At 49.5% G+C, this 15,290-nt stretch overlaps 2 protein-coding genes across 4 annotated transcripts; both read left to right on the top strand.

The window, feature by feature from the left end:
- The first annotated feature begins 1,081 nt into the window (after positions 1-1,081).
- cotl1 (coactosin-like F-actin binding protein 1) lies at positions 1,082-6,383 on the top strand. The gene is made up of 4 exons (XM_029154141.3): positions 1,082-1,369; positions 2,084-2,166; positions 4,704-4,861; positions 5,073-6,383. Exons 1-4 carry the CDS (start codon positions 1,293-1,295, stop codon positions 5,181-5,183), a joined length of 429 nt encoding a protein of 142 aa, XP_029009974.1. The 5' UTR covers positions 1,082-1,292; the 3' UTR covers positions 5,184-6,383.
- Positions 6,384-9,852: 3,469 nt separating this feature from the next.
- meak7 (MTOR associated protein, eak-7 homolog) lies at positions 9,853-15,078 on the top strand. 3 transcript variants are annotated; one of them, XM_029154138.3, is made up of 9 exons: positions 9,853-10,431; positions 10,916-11,078; positions 11,238-11,489; positions 11,601-11,745; positions 11,837-12,048; positions 12,732-12,918; positions 13,474-13,592; positions 13,942-14,121; positions 14,237-15,078. In XM_029154138.3, exons 1-9 carry the CDS (start codon positions 10,427-10,429, stop codon positions 14,360-14,362), a joined length of 1,389 nt encoding a protein of 462 aa, XP_029009971.1. In that variant the 5' UTR covers positions 9,853-10,426; the 3' UTR covers positions 14,363-15,078. The 3 variants fall into 3 exon arrangements, with proteins under 3 accessions (XP_029009971.1, XP_029009972.1, XP_055365753.1); XM_029154139.3 differs by lacking the exon at positions 9,853-10,431 and adding an exon at positions 10,444-10,548; XM_055509778.1 differs by lacking the exon at positions 9,853-10,431 and adding an exon at positions 10,514-10,548 and having other exon boundaries at positions 10,916-11,004.
- Positions 15,079-15,290: the final 212 nt, after the last annotated feature.

Genomic DNA, 15,290 nt, shown 5'->3' with positions numbered 1-15,290 from the left:
GTCTAAAACATGTGGCTGAAGGTCAGATGACATGGCATAAGATGAAGACTGAGGGAAAGGTACATTGTATATAATTCAAGTATTTCAACATTAGACTACTGGATGTCAGCTGGAAATATTGTTTTTTTAAGGTTGTGAATTTAAAGATATAAATTATTGAAGCAAAATGTAATTAGCAAAAAACAAATCTAGTGTCATGGAGGGAAAATCAATTCCACACTTAAAACGGCTTAATCAATCAATTCCACAGCATAAAACGTGATTACAGACATCAATCTAAGGTCTGCACAGTAAGTATTCCCGAGTTTATTCACTAATGGAGGTGTATCTGTGTCCAACATACTAACTGCTTTTCCTTGTAAGTTGCTGATTGCAGTCACACACAAAGGCATCTGGGCGACCCGTAGATGCAAATGCTGGTTGTTATGAGTCATGAGAAACAGTTGCAACAGCAAAATGAGCTGCAGATTTTAGCCAGAGCAGGAAGTTGTGAAGAGACGTGAGTGGACCAGCAGGTGGCAGGATGATGCAGCAGTAGACAGACAGGAAGGCTGTGCACTCTCAGGACTAGACTGGAGAACAGGAGACCTTTGACCCCTGGATGGAAGCGCTCTGACCGCCCGAGCTGCACCTTCTGCAGCCTGCACCCAAACCCAAGCACAGACTAGATGCTGAGTAGTTTTGGACGTGTTCACAGTGTCCTCCGTTCAAATAAACTGAAACTGAATTGATCTCCTGCTGATGTAAATTGTCTGTTAATCTGCGCAACATACAAGCAGACAAAGAAACCGGAAGCACGTATGTTGCCTTCACAATAAAGCGGTGACGTGCAGACCAGTGCTGCTGCGTCTCTTCAAACCAACGTGGCTCCTGTTATAACTCAGACCTGCTGTTGTGTGTGTTCCTGCTCCAGGTGCTTATGTTTGACTTTTCCACATTCTACATCACCGCAAACTTTGAGTCATACGCTGCTCTGTGTTCAACCCAACGTTTGCCTATCTGAACTTTATTTGCGAAGTCAGAAGCAGAACCCTGCCTCGTGCGTTGCCGCCGCCTTGACGCGCGCCGCCTCGTCCTACCCAGCGTGCGGCGCGCCGGTCTGCGAGCTGCTGGCGTCCAGACTGACGAGCATCGCCACCGCCCCGAAGCAGCGACGTACAGGAAATGAGCCGCGCCGCTAGAAGAGCCGCAGTCTTCTTCCGTTAGCCCCAGTGCGCTGCTCGTGATCGTGGAGTAACGCTAGCAGGTGCAACCAGCCGCCCCATCCCACGCAGACGTCCGCCGCCCGCACCATGGCCACTCAGATCGACAAAGACGCCTGCAGAGAGGCTTACAACCAGGTCAGAGACGACACCACGGACACCACTTGGTGAGTGCGCCCGACCCGCAGTCCGCTGAGAGGCGGCGGCGCTGCGGTGTAATATTGCGTTAATTCATAGAACCAGACGTTTAACGCGGGACGCGTCCGGACAGTCGATCTCCGCTGTTTCCATCGGCTGCAGCAAAGCGTATAGTCACCGACTTTAACGACGTCCGTTCGTTCGGACAATAAACCCAGTGGCCGTTAACGCCCCCTGCGCCGTCGCCTCGGTGGAGACGGAGCTTTCGTAAAAGTTAAATTGTGGCTCGAAGCAGCGCCGTGTTCCCGCAGCGTGCACGCCGATGGCGCGACACCTCAGCGAACCCACGGGCAGCGCAGCGAAGCCGCTTTAAGCCTGGGGCCGGTGGGTGAGTGGAGCTTAGAACGCCTCGCCTTTAAGGACCACTTCGGTGCCGTGATTGCGCGCTAAAATGGCACAAAAGGCTTCGCGTCGCACCTGACGCCTGCAGCCCGTGATGCGACGGTTCCGGAGGCTGCAGCCGGCACCGGCATCGCTGATCGGTGTCGGGGCGACTTGCTGGGCGCACACTGGCCCGGCCCAGCGGGGCAGAAGTAATTTCCTTTGTCCCGAATTCAGTGAGGATAACGCGTAGGCGTCTTGGGAATTTCGAACACTGCTTCAACGTGCACAATGGCCGTGACGCGCGCATCCCGCGAGCAGACCGAGTAAAGCCTGTTGTAATGAGGATGTGCTCCCTGCAGGGCTGCGTTCAAGTACGACGGCTCCACGATCGTGCCCGCGGATCAAGGAAGTGACTACGAGGACTTCAAGAAACTGTGCACAGGTGAGGAGCGCGTCTGTTGGCTGTGAGGCGCCTGCGTGGGTGTATGCGTGGGGGTGGAGGGGGCCTGTGCGTGCGTGCGTGCGTGCGGTTAGCTTTACGCCACACAGGCCGACTTGGCAGGACGCTAATCCTTTAAGACCCTGTGCTCTGTCACCAACTGGCTTTGAGCCCTGTACCTACTGCCTGTGTCTGGTCAAATGTTGTGGCATCAATCACAGACAGCATGAGCTGATGATGATGATGATGATGATGATCTTCGGCACTTTAACCCCTCCAGCACCAAACCACGCCTACTGGAGCAGCGCTTCCCTGTTTGTAGCGTCTCCACAGCCCCGTCTGCCTCTGAGCACCTCTGCGTGTTGCACCACACCAGGTCCCGGTGAGCCGGAGCCTCGGGTTCTGCTCCTGGGTGTGGCTGCTCCCGATGCTCGCTGCAGGCCTCAGGGGTGTACCCGTCTGGCTGACGTCTCCGAGCTTGCATTCCTATGTTGAAATAAGTCATCTATCACTCGCTGGTTCCTGTTCAGAGATGACTCTCGTTATTGGACAGCTCTGTGCGTCTGTGGGCTGCTTTTTCCTTATTTAGCAGTGAAGTATCGGCCTGTGAATGTAGGAGGAGCTGATGCTGACTGATCATCTGCTGTGGGCTGCACAGAGAAGATACAGATGGGGATGATGTGTCCAAATCGGTTTTCTACTAGAAATCCTGCTGCTACTGGCAAAATACATGGACAGCAACAAGTTGCCTGGTGGCGGACAATGATTGATTGACACAAAGTATTGGCTGGAGGCAGGTTTGGATGGAAAGCATCTGTTAAATGTTGCTCATCCTGTGCTGGTTGAACATTTGTCTGTGGTACAGACTCATTGCTCCTCACGGGACCAGTCTGGCATTAATTGGATCCACTCAGTGATTCCCTGGTGTTGTTTTGTTTAACAGACTGTAAAACGTTCCTTTCAGTGTGAGTCATTAGCGACGTGGCCACATGAACATGATGTTGGTGTCATGTTGCCACTATATAATCTGATGAGCCACAGTAACACTCAAAGCAGCGCAGAACCACCTACTGTATCTTGAGCCACTGGAGATGTGAGGAAACACCCACAGCACATGTCTGGAACTGGAGCAGATGCTGCGGTGGTGGATTCAGAGGATGTGCTGCTCCGACCAGCACTGTCTGATGTATATGTGTCTGAAGCAGAGGTCAAGTTCGGATTTGCTCAGCAGACCCGACTCCTGACAGCATCCAGAGGAGGCGGCTCTGGCGCCGGGCTGGGTCGTGGGAGGAAACGGCGCCACCTGCCTAAAGAGAAGCCGGTTCACGTCGGACGCCTTCTGTCCCAGTTAGCCAGTTAGTCTTAGTGCCGTCAGCAGCAGCAGGGAGGACTGGCTGAGTCAGCAGGGCTTCAAAGGCCCGGCAGCAGGGGGACACTGGTACCAGTTCCTCTGTGGCTTCAGACACGGACTAAACCACTATGAATTCTGGGAAGAGGAATTATGAGGAAGGAAAGGGAACTTCCTCCTGTCAAAGGCCTGAAGGTGTGAGACCCTTCATTGTTTCCACTGAAGGATGTAACGTGTGACGTCCGTTAAGCGATAAGATTCAGACGAGGCTCCTGTTGATGCAACGCTTGGCCTGACTTGAGAGCAGCAAAGCCGTTATCAGCTGCTTTAACAGTTGCAGGTAATAAAGGTGAGTTTAGTGCAGAGACCTGAGCTTAAATCTGCCCCTCGCCACCTGTAGGTCCTGTTGGGCCTTCGATGTACGAGCAGCAGGATTAAACGGCTGCTTCCTGTACTCTGACTTGTGTTCAGTGGGCAGAGACTCAAACCGGCCCCATCGGTTTCTGACTGGTTAGCATATGAACAGTAGGGCTGTAAAAGGACTGATGACATCATAGTTGGACGGCTCCAAGTATAGCTCATTAAAAAGGCTTAGATGTGGCAAACGCAGGGTCCAGTGTGTCTGTGATGCTTGCTGTCACGTTTCACTGCTGCTCCTGGTGCTTGGTGGCTCAGTGGAACGTCACGAACTGCGTTCATCAACGTTGTGTAGCAGAATAACAATAACAACACGCAGCAGATGCCTCTGGGTCATGACATGCAGGGTGGGAACACGTTCCACTTAGCATATTTCCTATTGTCTTACCAATATTCACCTAAACTGATTCTGTGAACAGGAAGTAGCAGGTATAAGAAAGATCATCATCATCATCATCAATTAGAAAATGCTCACAGAACTTTGAGCTTCGTGGCCTCCAGGTTTATGGCCAAAAAGTCTCCGTCCGCCACCACGAGTCTACATGTCATGTTGGCTGTTTGGTAGATAATGAGAGAAGAATATGCTGTTAAATCAGAGCCACTGATGGAGTGCTGTATTAATAGGTTACGGACATTGATCAACCGCTCACTGTGACACGGGGCCACAGTCTGTGTGGCTCATGGCTTCCAACCTTCTCTCTGAGATCCTGCATCAGTTGAGACTTTCTGACTCATGTCTGTCTGTCTGTGTGTGTGTCTGTGTTTCCTCCCTTAGACGATGCCCGTGTGTTCATCTACCTCCGGATTGTGACGGGGGACGCCATGAGCAAACGGGCTAAGTTCGTCTTCATCACTTGGGTCGGTGAGCAGGTCGGTGGGCTGCAGCGGGCCAAGATCAGCACAGACAAGGCGACGGTCAAAGGCATCATTCAGGTGTGTGGGATTTGCTGTGTTATATTCTTAAGGGTTGGGTTTGATCTGAAATCACTACTTGGTTTTGAATTGTTTATTTATCACTTCTTCTACATTAAATCATTGTTTGGCGGCTGCTCAGCTTCCAGCTTTCTACCAAATGTCCTGGCTACTAGAATCTAACTAGAGAGGAGGATGCGACCGGTGCCTGAACTGTGATGTGTTTCCACAGATCTACGCCAAGGAGTTCCTGGTCAGCGACCTGAGGGAGCTGGAAGAAGACTACATCCGCCAGGAGCTGAAGAAGGCGGGCGGGGCCAACTATGACGCTCAGAATGAGTAGCCACGTGCCACCGGGCACTGGAGGGGTGGGGGTTGGGGTTGGGGTGGGCTTTGGTGCAGGGGTGGGGTGGGGTGGAATCAGCGGGGGGCGGGCCTGCTACCTGTTTGGGTGAGGCAGGACGGACGGGGCCGAGTACTGCACCCACGAACACACACATTTTACTGTCAAAGCGAGGCGGCAGCCAGCAATTAGGTCATTTGCAAGCGCACAGAGTCGCTAAACAAAGCAGAGGCGTGCCAAGCCAGCGGCGTTCCCTCAGCGAGCGGCCGAACGCCGGCACCGCAGCTCCACGCTCGCGCTCGCCCGTCTCCTGCAGCAGAACAAAGCTGATCCCAGCTGGACCTTACTGGGTCCCTGCAGCGCATTCCACAGGCACAGAGCGGAGCTGAAAACCACCTTTCTTTTGTCCGGTTCAGTCAGGACAACTAGCAGATTGTAGGAAACGAGGGGATCAGCGCTGAGTGTAACTTCACTAAATGATCACATATGAGACGACGAGTCCCTCCTGCCCTCGGCCTCAGTCCGGTGCAGCCGCCCCCCATCGTCCTCGCGTTGCTTTACTACTGGTTTGCTATGAATGTTGATGAGGATGTGAAACGCTGAAGAGCTTCACTTCAAAAGGCGGCGCCGGCGGCGGGACCACGTTGTGGAGCGAGCGATGCCTGGAGGCGCCTGCTTTTTGAACTGAAGCCCTTTTCTTTCCAGCACATGGTGGATTCCAGAACATGCTCCTAGTCGTGATACACTGTACAGAGGAAAGAGCTCCTGACGCCACGGGTCCTGCTCAACTCCTCCCGTCCTGAGAGTGGACTCTTTCCTTCTGGCGCTTCATCTCATGATGTACTTGAACCGTGTTTGACTGCCTTAGTTGCCCCAGAGAGAGAAGGGCATCATGGGAGTTTGTAGACACTACACTGTGATTGGCTCTTCTCCTTTCATCATGTTACCATTCCAGCCTGAAGGAGCCTCTCCTCAGTTGTAGCATCTCCGTTTGTTTCGAGCCTCTGGCCCCCCCACCCTGTCTGCTACATGATTTTTATCTCCTCTGAAGAACTTTAAGATTTGATTTTCATTTTGGAGAGGGCCGTCTTAGTGATTGGTCAAAGGGATTTTCAACAGATAATAATAATAATTAAAAAAGAAGATAAAACTGAATGGGCACAAGATTCATTTCAAAATAAAATGTGATGTTTTCCTAAATCTGCCTCTTCTCTTTTGTGTCTGGGTGTGATTCACTGCTCTTAAGTCGGTTTAGAGCTTCTCAAGCTACATTTCAAATGGCCTGTTCATGTTGCACCATGATCTGAAATGTTCAAGATGATGCAACATGTAATGTATTGTAGATAGACTAGTGTGACTTAATTTGCTGCAGATACTAAATGGTGTCTGGTTTCCTACCCCTCCTAGTCCTTCTGTTAGTCTGCGTCAGGTCAGTCTGGGTGTTCTCACCTATCAGGAACTCGTCCCAGCTGTCGATCAGGCCAGAGATGACCTTTCACCCTCGGGCTGCAGGAAACCCACAGAACCAGTGCAGGGTGGAACAATGACAGCTTCACAGGGACAATAATTCAAATTATACAAATGATTTAGTTTTGCCCTGGTTTCAGAGAACCACAGCGACTGATGTAAGCATCAGACCTTACATGTACGTGTTTGGAAACTTCCTTGTTTTTGAGATTTGCATCAGTTTTCTTTAGTTCAGCTTCAGTTCATGTCCACACAAGTCTGAACCAAACGCTGAGCTCTGAGCTGAACGCTGCTGCGTGAGGACAACTCCGCTTTTCTACTTGTCACTGCTCCCGTTTGGGGCCGAATAAATCCCTCTGACTCCAGACAGAAGTGTGAGGTGCTGCTGTCTGCGTCCTGCGTGTCCTGACAGCTTCACTCCGGGGTCGGAGGTAACAACGCTGCTGTGTGGGAGAGTCATGCGATGCCTCATTCCTCTGGCCTCAGCGCAGCTGCATGCTTCCCAGCCCACGGCCCGTCACGTGGTCCGCTCCAGCATGGAGCATCTGAGAGACGGGAACGAGTAGAGATCAGTGTGAGCTGGAGGAGCTTACAGCCGGTACCGTCTCACTCAGTGTCAATCAGAGGATGCTAAACAACAGAGGATGACGAGTGCAGCTAGCGAGGAGGCACCAGACCTCCAGACGTGTGGCGGTGGGTGAGGAAGGGGCTCGGCTGGCTTGATGGGGCCTGCACACTGGAGCAGAGTAAATGGGTTTGAGGGAGGCCGGGGTCTTTCAGAGCCTGCCAGGCGTTGAACAGGGAGGGAGGCTGGGAGTGAGGGGCTCCGCGTTGGCACAGAGACGCCTTTGTCGGCTGCTAACGAGCCGAGGGCTGCAAACGAGCGGAGCTTCACCGGGTTTACACTCAACGGGACAGTGGGCCGTCTGTCCGCTATGCTTCTGCTTTGCTGTTGTCCACACATGTATCGAACGCACACAACATGTTCACGATGAATCCTTTTAATTGAATCCCTTGATTGATTTTGATTCATGGCTAGTTCTGCAAGCGGTTTCCACCAAATGAACTGTGACCAAGTTACAAAGTGTTGCTCAAACGGAGCCTCTGAAACGTGGGCCGTGGAGCAGAGCTCTCGCAGCTCCTGCAGAGGTGTTGAGAGGGTTTGTTGGTGAGCGGCGTTCACGGTTCTGAGGCCTGACGGGCTGTGAGTGACAGGTGTCAGCTGTTCGTCAGGGTGAACAGTCACACCGCTGCTGGAACACGTCCGCGGCTGAGGGATGAAGTAACGCTGCTCTGCATGGATCACTGAGCCAATAAAGCGCTTATTGATTTATTAGACGCGTTACAGTCACAAGCTCCACTTCCTCAGACCTTTAGAGTAAAATGTTAATGGCACTTGGAATGAGTTCAGGACTGGGAATGGAACTGCAGGTTTGATCTATGTTAGTGAACGAAACATAAAGTCACATTTACTGCTGACATGTGGGAGGAGATCAACATTTGCTTGCAGGATGAGCTTCAAGATGCCTGTGCTTCACTGAGTACCATTTAAAGGGCACAGCAGCCTGCTGTCATCAACACAAGCAGTGTCAGGTTCTGGTCCTGAGAGGGTCCAGTGGTTCTGGGTAGAGTTCAGTTCAAGTATAAGGATTTTCTGAAAGCTCTGTTTGCCTTTCATCTACCAACATGTGGCATTTCCAGTGTTTCATGATAAAGTGCGGTTGATTGAGTTGCGGACAGATGCAGATGAAGTAGTTTGGATTTCTCACAGAAACGCTGACTCGTATTCAAATACGTGCACATATGCAAACTGAGCGTTTGTGTTGCTTTCTGTGGCGCTTACGTTTCGCGTGAGACAGCGACGGTCGCGGCGCTGCACGCGCTGCACGCGCTTCACCGCAGACAGAGACGATGCAGCGGAGCCTGAATGAAGACGCGTCAGGTGACGCTTCAGTCCGAGTCTTTGCGTTTCTTTTGCTATTCAAATGGTGGATTTCCTGCTAAGCCACTCAGCAGACTTTTACCATATAAGGGCACGAGTGAGAGGCGGGGCAGTGGGTGAAGGGAAGAGGAAAGAAGAACTAACGCGTCAGGCTTCGACTTGTCGGCAGCTGTATCCGTGCCGGGCCAAGGAATGTGTGCATACACAGCTGGAGTGTGTGTGTGTGTGTGTGTGTGTGTGTGTGTGAGCGGTTCTGTCCGTACCTGCAGACACACCAGCGATGCTGCGGCACCAGGACCAGAGCTTTGCAGCCACTGTGGCGTGTCGTCTTTCTCCCACTACATCCACTGAGAATTACCAACATGTAAATGCGTGAAACCACCGCGGCCTCCAGGGTAAAGTGAAATGAAACATTCACCCTCACGCAAATGACCGGCACTCATTGGCTAATCATGTGGTTCAGAGCGGTCCGGTGGCTGGGATCTCGGCCTCCTTAGCCCCTAGCAGCTGCCTCCCCCATTCATGGGACCTGCTACAGGAGAATATCAGGCCTCACGTGTTCATGTTCAAAACATTTAATTTTCTACTGATACTCATTCGCTGTTGGTTTTGCTGGAACCAGAAATCTATGGGCCAAACCAAGCTGTGACCTCCAACCTGAGGTCAAGCCCCACATCCATGTACCAGGAAGACGCCCACAGAGACCTAAGCCGCTGCTTAGCATTGGCTGGTAAGAGGCCAATCGTACGGGTGAAAACACTGTGGGACGTAACTCAAGACTTTGATATATTCACATGAACATCTGGGGATGAAGTCTAGAAAGAAAGCGCACTGACTGGCTAGACTGAGTTTGAGGAAGTCTAAAGGGGGAACCAAAAGCCACAGCTGTTCTAAATTCAGGCTACTCATTTCTTTTACTACCGCTCTGCTCTGTGATCCATCAACTGGTAGATATGATCGTAGGACGACATCACACATGGTGCTTCATGTGATGGTGTGTTGAATTCTTTCCCCTCAAAGCGTTTAGTGAGGTTATCAGGTGACTGTCTATGTACAGTAGGTTCATGAGTTTTAGGTGTCAGGATGCACTGGCTGTACTTTCATCTTTAATTCTTCAGGGGCCAAGTCAGTAGCCAGCAACTCACTGAAGACACTGAAAGTACTGAAAGTCCTTCTTTATTTATTATGCTTAAAGAATGACATGAAGGAGACGTCCCGTCTTAATAAGATGATGGGAGATTAGAAGGAGGGCGACACTTACATTAGGAGGGGAGGACATCAAGCATCATCCATGCTCTTGTTTCATGGTAAAACCTGAATCGAAGCACCTCAGCTGCAGAGATGTTTTTCTGCCACCTTCACGTTCAGCGGCTCATTACAATGCAACACACCCAGCTCTGTGCAGAGCAGACCTCATGCCCTTAAAAGGCGTTTTCAACAGGCCGCTGCTTCTGCCGGAGGCGTCGGGCCACTCACCTGCCCGTGTGCGCCCTCTACTGGTGGAAGCTACAAACAGCGTTTCCTCCCAAGTTACCCGAAATGACAAACCTCTGTTTGATGTGGCCAGTGAAGACTGTCCACAAGATCTGCATATGTTTGCCTTCAGTCATTCGATTAGCGTGGACAGTTTATGTGCTGATCCACTGGATTCAGTTCAGTTCACAAGACCTGACACAGGCAGAAAAAGTAGTCTAATATTCTCTCAAGATTTTATTAGACTAAGGGTAAATATGAAACTGTTTTGGTGTTTAAATCTAGTCCGTGGTTTGTCGTTGTCCTCTAAGCCGGTGCTGAGCCGAGTTTCCACGCCTCTAAACAACGCGGACCTATCAGCATGAAGTAGGTTAAGATGTCGCCCATTTATTGGCTGTTCTCAACGTCAATTATCACAAGACCAGGAAGTTTACATGTCCTTAGGGTCTAGAAATGGTTAGCTTAGCTGCTGTTATTTGAAAGGTTAGTGGCACGTTCTAACTAGTTTCCTTCAGAAAATAATGCTGTTCTTTACGGTGTAGCGTTAGTTATGACGCTGTCGCTACGTTATTAGCATGGTTAGCAGGACGTGACAGCCAGTGAGTTGTATTAGCTGTGCATCTTTCTACTACTACATAACGGACATTTACGAAGAATACAAGAAACATACAATTGTTATTATAGGCATAAACATGATATTGTTTTCATTATTCATGTTTTGTTATAGACGGGATGTAGCGTGGATGAATAAAATAAAATAAAATATATCACTCATTGTTTTCTCTGCAGATTGTAAAAGTTAAGGCTGAACTGCTATTAGTTACATGTAATATGTCATTACCTCACACAGACTGGACAGAACCATGGGGAACTCTGACAGCGTGCTGGTCCAGAAGAGGCTGACCCGCTTCCGCCCCGAGGAGCGGCCTGTGGTTGAAGGTGTGTTTGACAGGCTGCAGGCTGCCACAGGGGAAACGGCAGCAGGAAAGACCTTGACGCTAAAGACACTGCAGGTGTGACAGTATAAGCAGTCTGTGTGGTTAGTGTACAGATGCCAAAACTGTTCTACATGTCAGAATTAGCAGTTGAGATAATGCTGAAGTCAAAAAAGAATGTTTAACCTATGTGTCATTCATGTGATTGAAGTGTTAATGCATTTCTGTTTCTGCCAGTCGTCCATGGGAGGTCTAGCATCAGAGTCCATGATCAGACGAGTTTACCGGTGCCTGTGCAGTGTTGACCCTGGACTCGCAGCTGGAAAGGCGAGCGCCCCTCCTGTCTGCGGAGCAGGTCGGGAGCAGCTTGTCGTTTTCCTGGCCGACACCCTGCGAGGCACTGCAGAGGAGCGAGCTCCTCTGATCGTGGCCATGTCCCAGAGCGGAGCAGGGGAGGCAGCAGTAGTTTCACACGAACAAGTAGCAGAGGTGAGTAGCTTGTGCAGATGTGTGCATGTCGTGGCTCTGATGCGCTGGTGTTCATCTTGTGTCTCTCCCACCACAAATTCACTACCGTGACCCCTTTTCTTTTTTTTTCAGTTTCTCCAGGACCTGATCGCTGCTGTAGTTCAGATCCTCGCCCACAGAGGGCGCATTCGGGGCTGGAAGCCAGAGCGGATGGGTGATTGCGCTCAGGGTGTCAATCTCCTAGCAGAACTGTTGTGTTCTGAACTCAGACCTTCAGGTAAGGCTTTTGTGGATATTTTTCAAACAAGACTAAGGACTGTAAGACGGTTTCCCATCTTCTCCTCTCCCCACCTTGTTTCACTAATCAGATGAGGGAGTGTGTGACGTTTCCTGTGTGGAGGACTGGGTCTTCAGGGTCCCCCAGGTGTCTCTGTATTTAGAGATGCTAGTAGTTGAAGGCCTAAATGTGTCCCTGGCTGGCCGGCCAGCCCCCACCCTGCTGCCCCCCTGCAGAGACACACCCTGGAAAGAGCTGAGGTGTCTGTTGGACCTTCCCACCCTCATGTTTCTGGCACCACAGGTCAGTATGTGTGTGGATTCTGACAAAACACTCCTTACATTTTCTTCCTTTCTTTCTTAGTGCAACACAGTGTTGTGGAGTTGGGATTAGGACACATTTTTCTGTCTGAACCAGTCTGAAGGTCGAACCACACAAAAAACATTTAGACTTTTGCACTTTTACGACAAGAAGACTAGTGCTAGTTATGACTGCTACTGACTGGACTTGCTTTCCTTTCTGTAAAACAGACTTGTAGCGTTGCGAAGGCTGAGTCACGTCAACAAGAACAGGAACCTTTTTCCTCCGTCGTTCAGCAGTACCTGCTCTATTGTTAAACAATTACAAATAGAATTCTAGCTTCAGGTCCTTTTATCAGACATCACATGCCCAATGATGTCATCACAGTCACTCTTTTATGCTATTTATAGAAAAATGTCACTATACTTTAGACTAATGATATTATTATTAATATACAGGTGCCTTAATAATAATAATAATAATAATAATAATAATAATAATAAATAATTTCTCCTTGATTTAAAACAATAAATTCTAAGGGGATTTGACAGTAAACAGTAGTGGTTGTATAAAAAATAAATAAATACATAATCAACCTTTTAACCTAGACACAGTTTCCTACTTGGTATTACTATTCATATTCATATGCTGGCTGTGCTACTCACTACGACTGTACCACTTTTCAGTTGCCGGACAATTACGCTGCCCCCTGGAGACTTGTGTTTTCCACACAGCTGCATGGGGAGAGCTTCACCAGGATGGTGGCCGGCCTGACCAAGTGTGGGCCCACCCTGCTGCTCATCAAGGACACAAAAGGACACGTCTTTGGGGGGTTCGCGTCCCACGCCTGGGAGGTCAAACCTCAGTTTCAGGGTGAGAGGAGGGAGTCCAGTAGCTCTGACCCGGAACCGTGTTCTAGTTATGACTTTTCTAAGTTTCAGCTGTAGACACCAGTCTACAGACCTGTTACTTGAACAACCAGATCTTCCACGCTTTGTGTTTTAATTGCAGTAGAGAAGCATAGTTGTGAATGTAGGTTGTTGACAGACTCAGAAAGGTACAGTACAGTACAGAGCACCTCACAATGATGACGCAGATCCAGTTTGTGTTCTAGTATATTACAGTTAATGCAGTTTACTGACTCCAGTGTAAACTCCTCCATATCACATCATCTAATGATGAAGCTTTAGCACATTCTCGTCCCTTCTGACCACGTAAACGTCTTACTCTTCCCTTATGTATTACTGATTATTGCTGTTTACACCTTGTCTTGTCTGTGGTAACTGAATTGAGCCCTTTTAATCTTGTGAGCTTCAGAACAACCAGACACGCGAGCACTCTGAGGAAGTAATACTGCTTGTTTGAATACTGTGGCTGTCACTGGGCTTTTCTCTCAGATCTTCATGATTTGAATATTTGTGTGTGCAGGTGACTCCAGATGCTTCCTGTTCACAGTGTTCCCCAGACTGAGGGTGTTCACAGCAACAGGATACAACGACCACTTCATGTATCTAAACCAGAATCAGCAGACCATGCCTAATGGACTGGTGAGACGTTCAGCAGCTCAGCTTTGCTTTGTCACAGCTTGTTGTTATTATTACAAAGAGAAGAATATTCTGTCAACACAGTTCTGGGTGGTTATATTAAAGAAAACAAGGTCAGGATTCAACAGGCTTTTGCCAAAATAACTATAAAACTGGTCTGACTTGATCAATCTAAACCAAAGCCAAACATCAGACAGATGAAACAACAGTAGGAATGTGTTCATCGTTGAGCTTCAGAAGCAGAAGTTCCACAAGCAAAGTGGAAAGGAAAAGGAATGTGTCGAATCATGTGGCAAAAGACAAACCACTAAAAGTTGGTTTTCATTCTCATCCCTCCGTGTTTGCTCCGTAGGGTATGGGTGGGCAACATCACTACTTCGGCCTGTGGCTGGATAGCGATTTTGGTCGTGGTCACAGCCGAGCAAAGCCCAAGTGCACCACCTACGGCAGCCCCCAACTGTCTGCAGACGACGACTTCACCCTGGATTCAGTGGAAGTGTGGGCTGTTGGGAAACCCCCAGAACCAGAGGAGGTGAGGCCACCTCAGGCTCTTTGTCTCTTATTGTTTTCCTAATTCTTCTTCTTCAGGCCCTTCTTAACATTTTCAGACTTGGCCTTTCTTTATGTGGCTTTGTTTTGTGTCACAGGGTGAGGAGGGGAAGGGCAAAAGGAGCGTCTTGGATGCAGATCCAGAGGTCCAGGCTATGATGGAGATGACAGGGAAGACACTACACAGCCAGGGCCTCAGGGAGCCAGAGGAGAACCAGGAATAGTGGGAAGAAGATGGAGCAAAACAGCTGCACCACATTGAGGCTCCTGTGAAATCGCTTTTCTCCTTCCAATGCCTTTGACTGTTCCTGGACTCTTTAACATTCAGTCTGCTGCTTCTTTTAAAGACACTAAAGTCATCATCATTCATCGCCAACAAGCTGTTACTCATACTGTAAGTCTGTGGGTGATGTCAGCACACAAACCCGGTTGGGTAGCGCCTGATCTCATGGTTTCAGGGTGCAGGCTTCAAGGCAGCTGTCATCATAATTGGTATGTGTGTTCATTCCAGCCACCGTGGCATTAAATGGGATGCGGCCGTAGCACCAACTCAACCAAACAGAGACAGGCTTCGCAACACAGCATAAAAGGTGACACTGGCCACAGACCGGAGGATGTCCACATCAAGGCATTGCATGTGCAATAAGCACCTGAACCTCACATGCATCTACAGCGGGCTCAGTCTACTTTAATATGCACGGAATGAACGTTAAGGGTTGATCCCTGTGAAGTTATTTATAAATTGATGGTTAATGATTTATCGCTGCAGTGATAAGCCTTTAATATTAAAGGTCATCTGTGGTGTTTTATAATGTGCCCGTGTGCCAGTCTTCCATCTTAAACAGCATCTATCAGTTCTTCGCTGCCGGTATGACACCTGTGCTCTGGACAGTGGTTGTCCAGAACCGGTGCAGGACTATAAAGTGGACAAAGAAATTCATGTGTTTATGTGTTCATGGTGTGATTTAAAATGAGATAATATCTGAATAAACCACCCAAAGGTGAAGCAGCCGACATGCGTGCGGCCAGCAGCACTTTCCTCCTGATACTTCAAACGGCATCAGCATTTGACTGAACACTGGTAGGTTGCTGCGACGAACGCTAGTAACAAGGCTCCACTCAGACATCCAGACATCTGCTCAGAGATATGTT

The sequence above is a fragment of the Betta splendens genome, chromosome 6 (assembly GCF_900634795.4).
Source record: "Betta splendens chromosome 6, fBetSpl5.4, whole genome shotgun sequence".
NCBI lineage: Eukaryota > Metazoa > Chordata > Actinopteri > Anabantiformes > Osphronemidae > Betta > Betta splendens.
The sequence above is the reverse complement of the archived record's forward strand: the minus strand, read 5'-3'. Positions and strand labels throughout refer to the sequence as shown.

Bases quoted from the DNA above. Each gene is read 5' to 3' on its own strand.
- meak7 (XM_029154138.3), top strand. The intron at 11,079-11,237 runs GTGTGACAGTAT...TGTTTCTGCCAG, and splicing joins TGACGCTAAAGACACTGCAG to TCGTCCATGGGAGGTCTAGC. The intron at 12,919-13,473 runs GTGAGAGGAGGG...TTGTGTGTGCAG, and splicing joins GGTCAAACCTCAGTTTCAGG to GTGACTCCAGATGCTTCCTG.
- cotl1 (XM_029154141.3), top strand. From the start codon at position 1,293: ATGGCCACTCAGATCGACAAAGACGCCTGCAGAGAGGCTTACAACCAG. The intron at 2,167-4,703 runs GTGAGGAGCGCG...TTCCTCCCTTAG, and splicing joins CTTCAAGAAACTGTGCACAG to ACGATGCCCGTGTGTTCATC. The intron at 4,862-5,072 runs GTGTGTGGGATT...GTGTTTCCACAG, and splicing joins CGGTCAAAGGCATCATTCAG to ATCTACGCCAAGGAGTTCCT.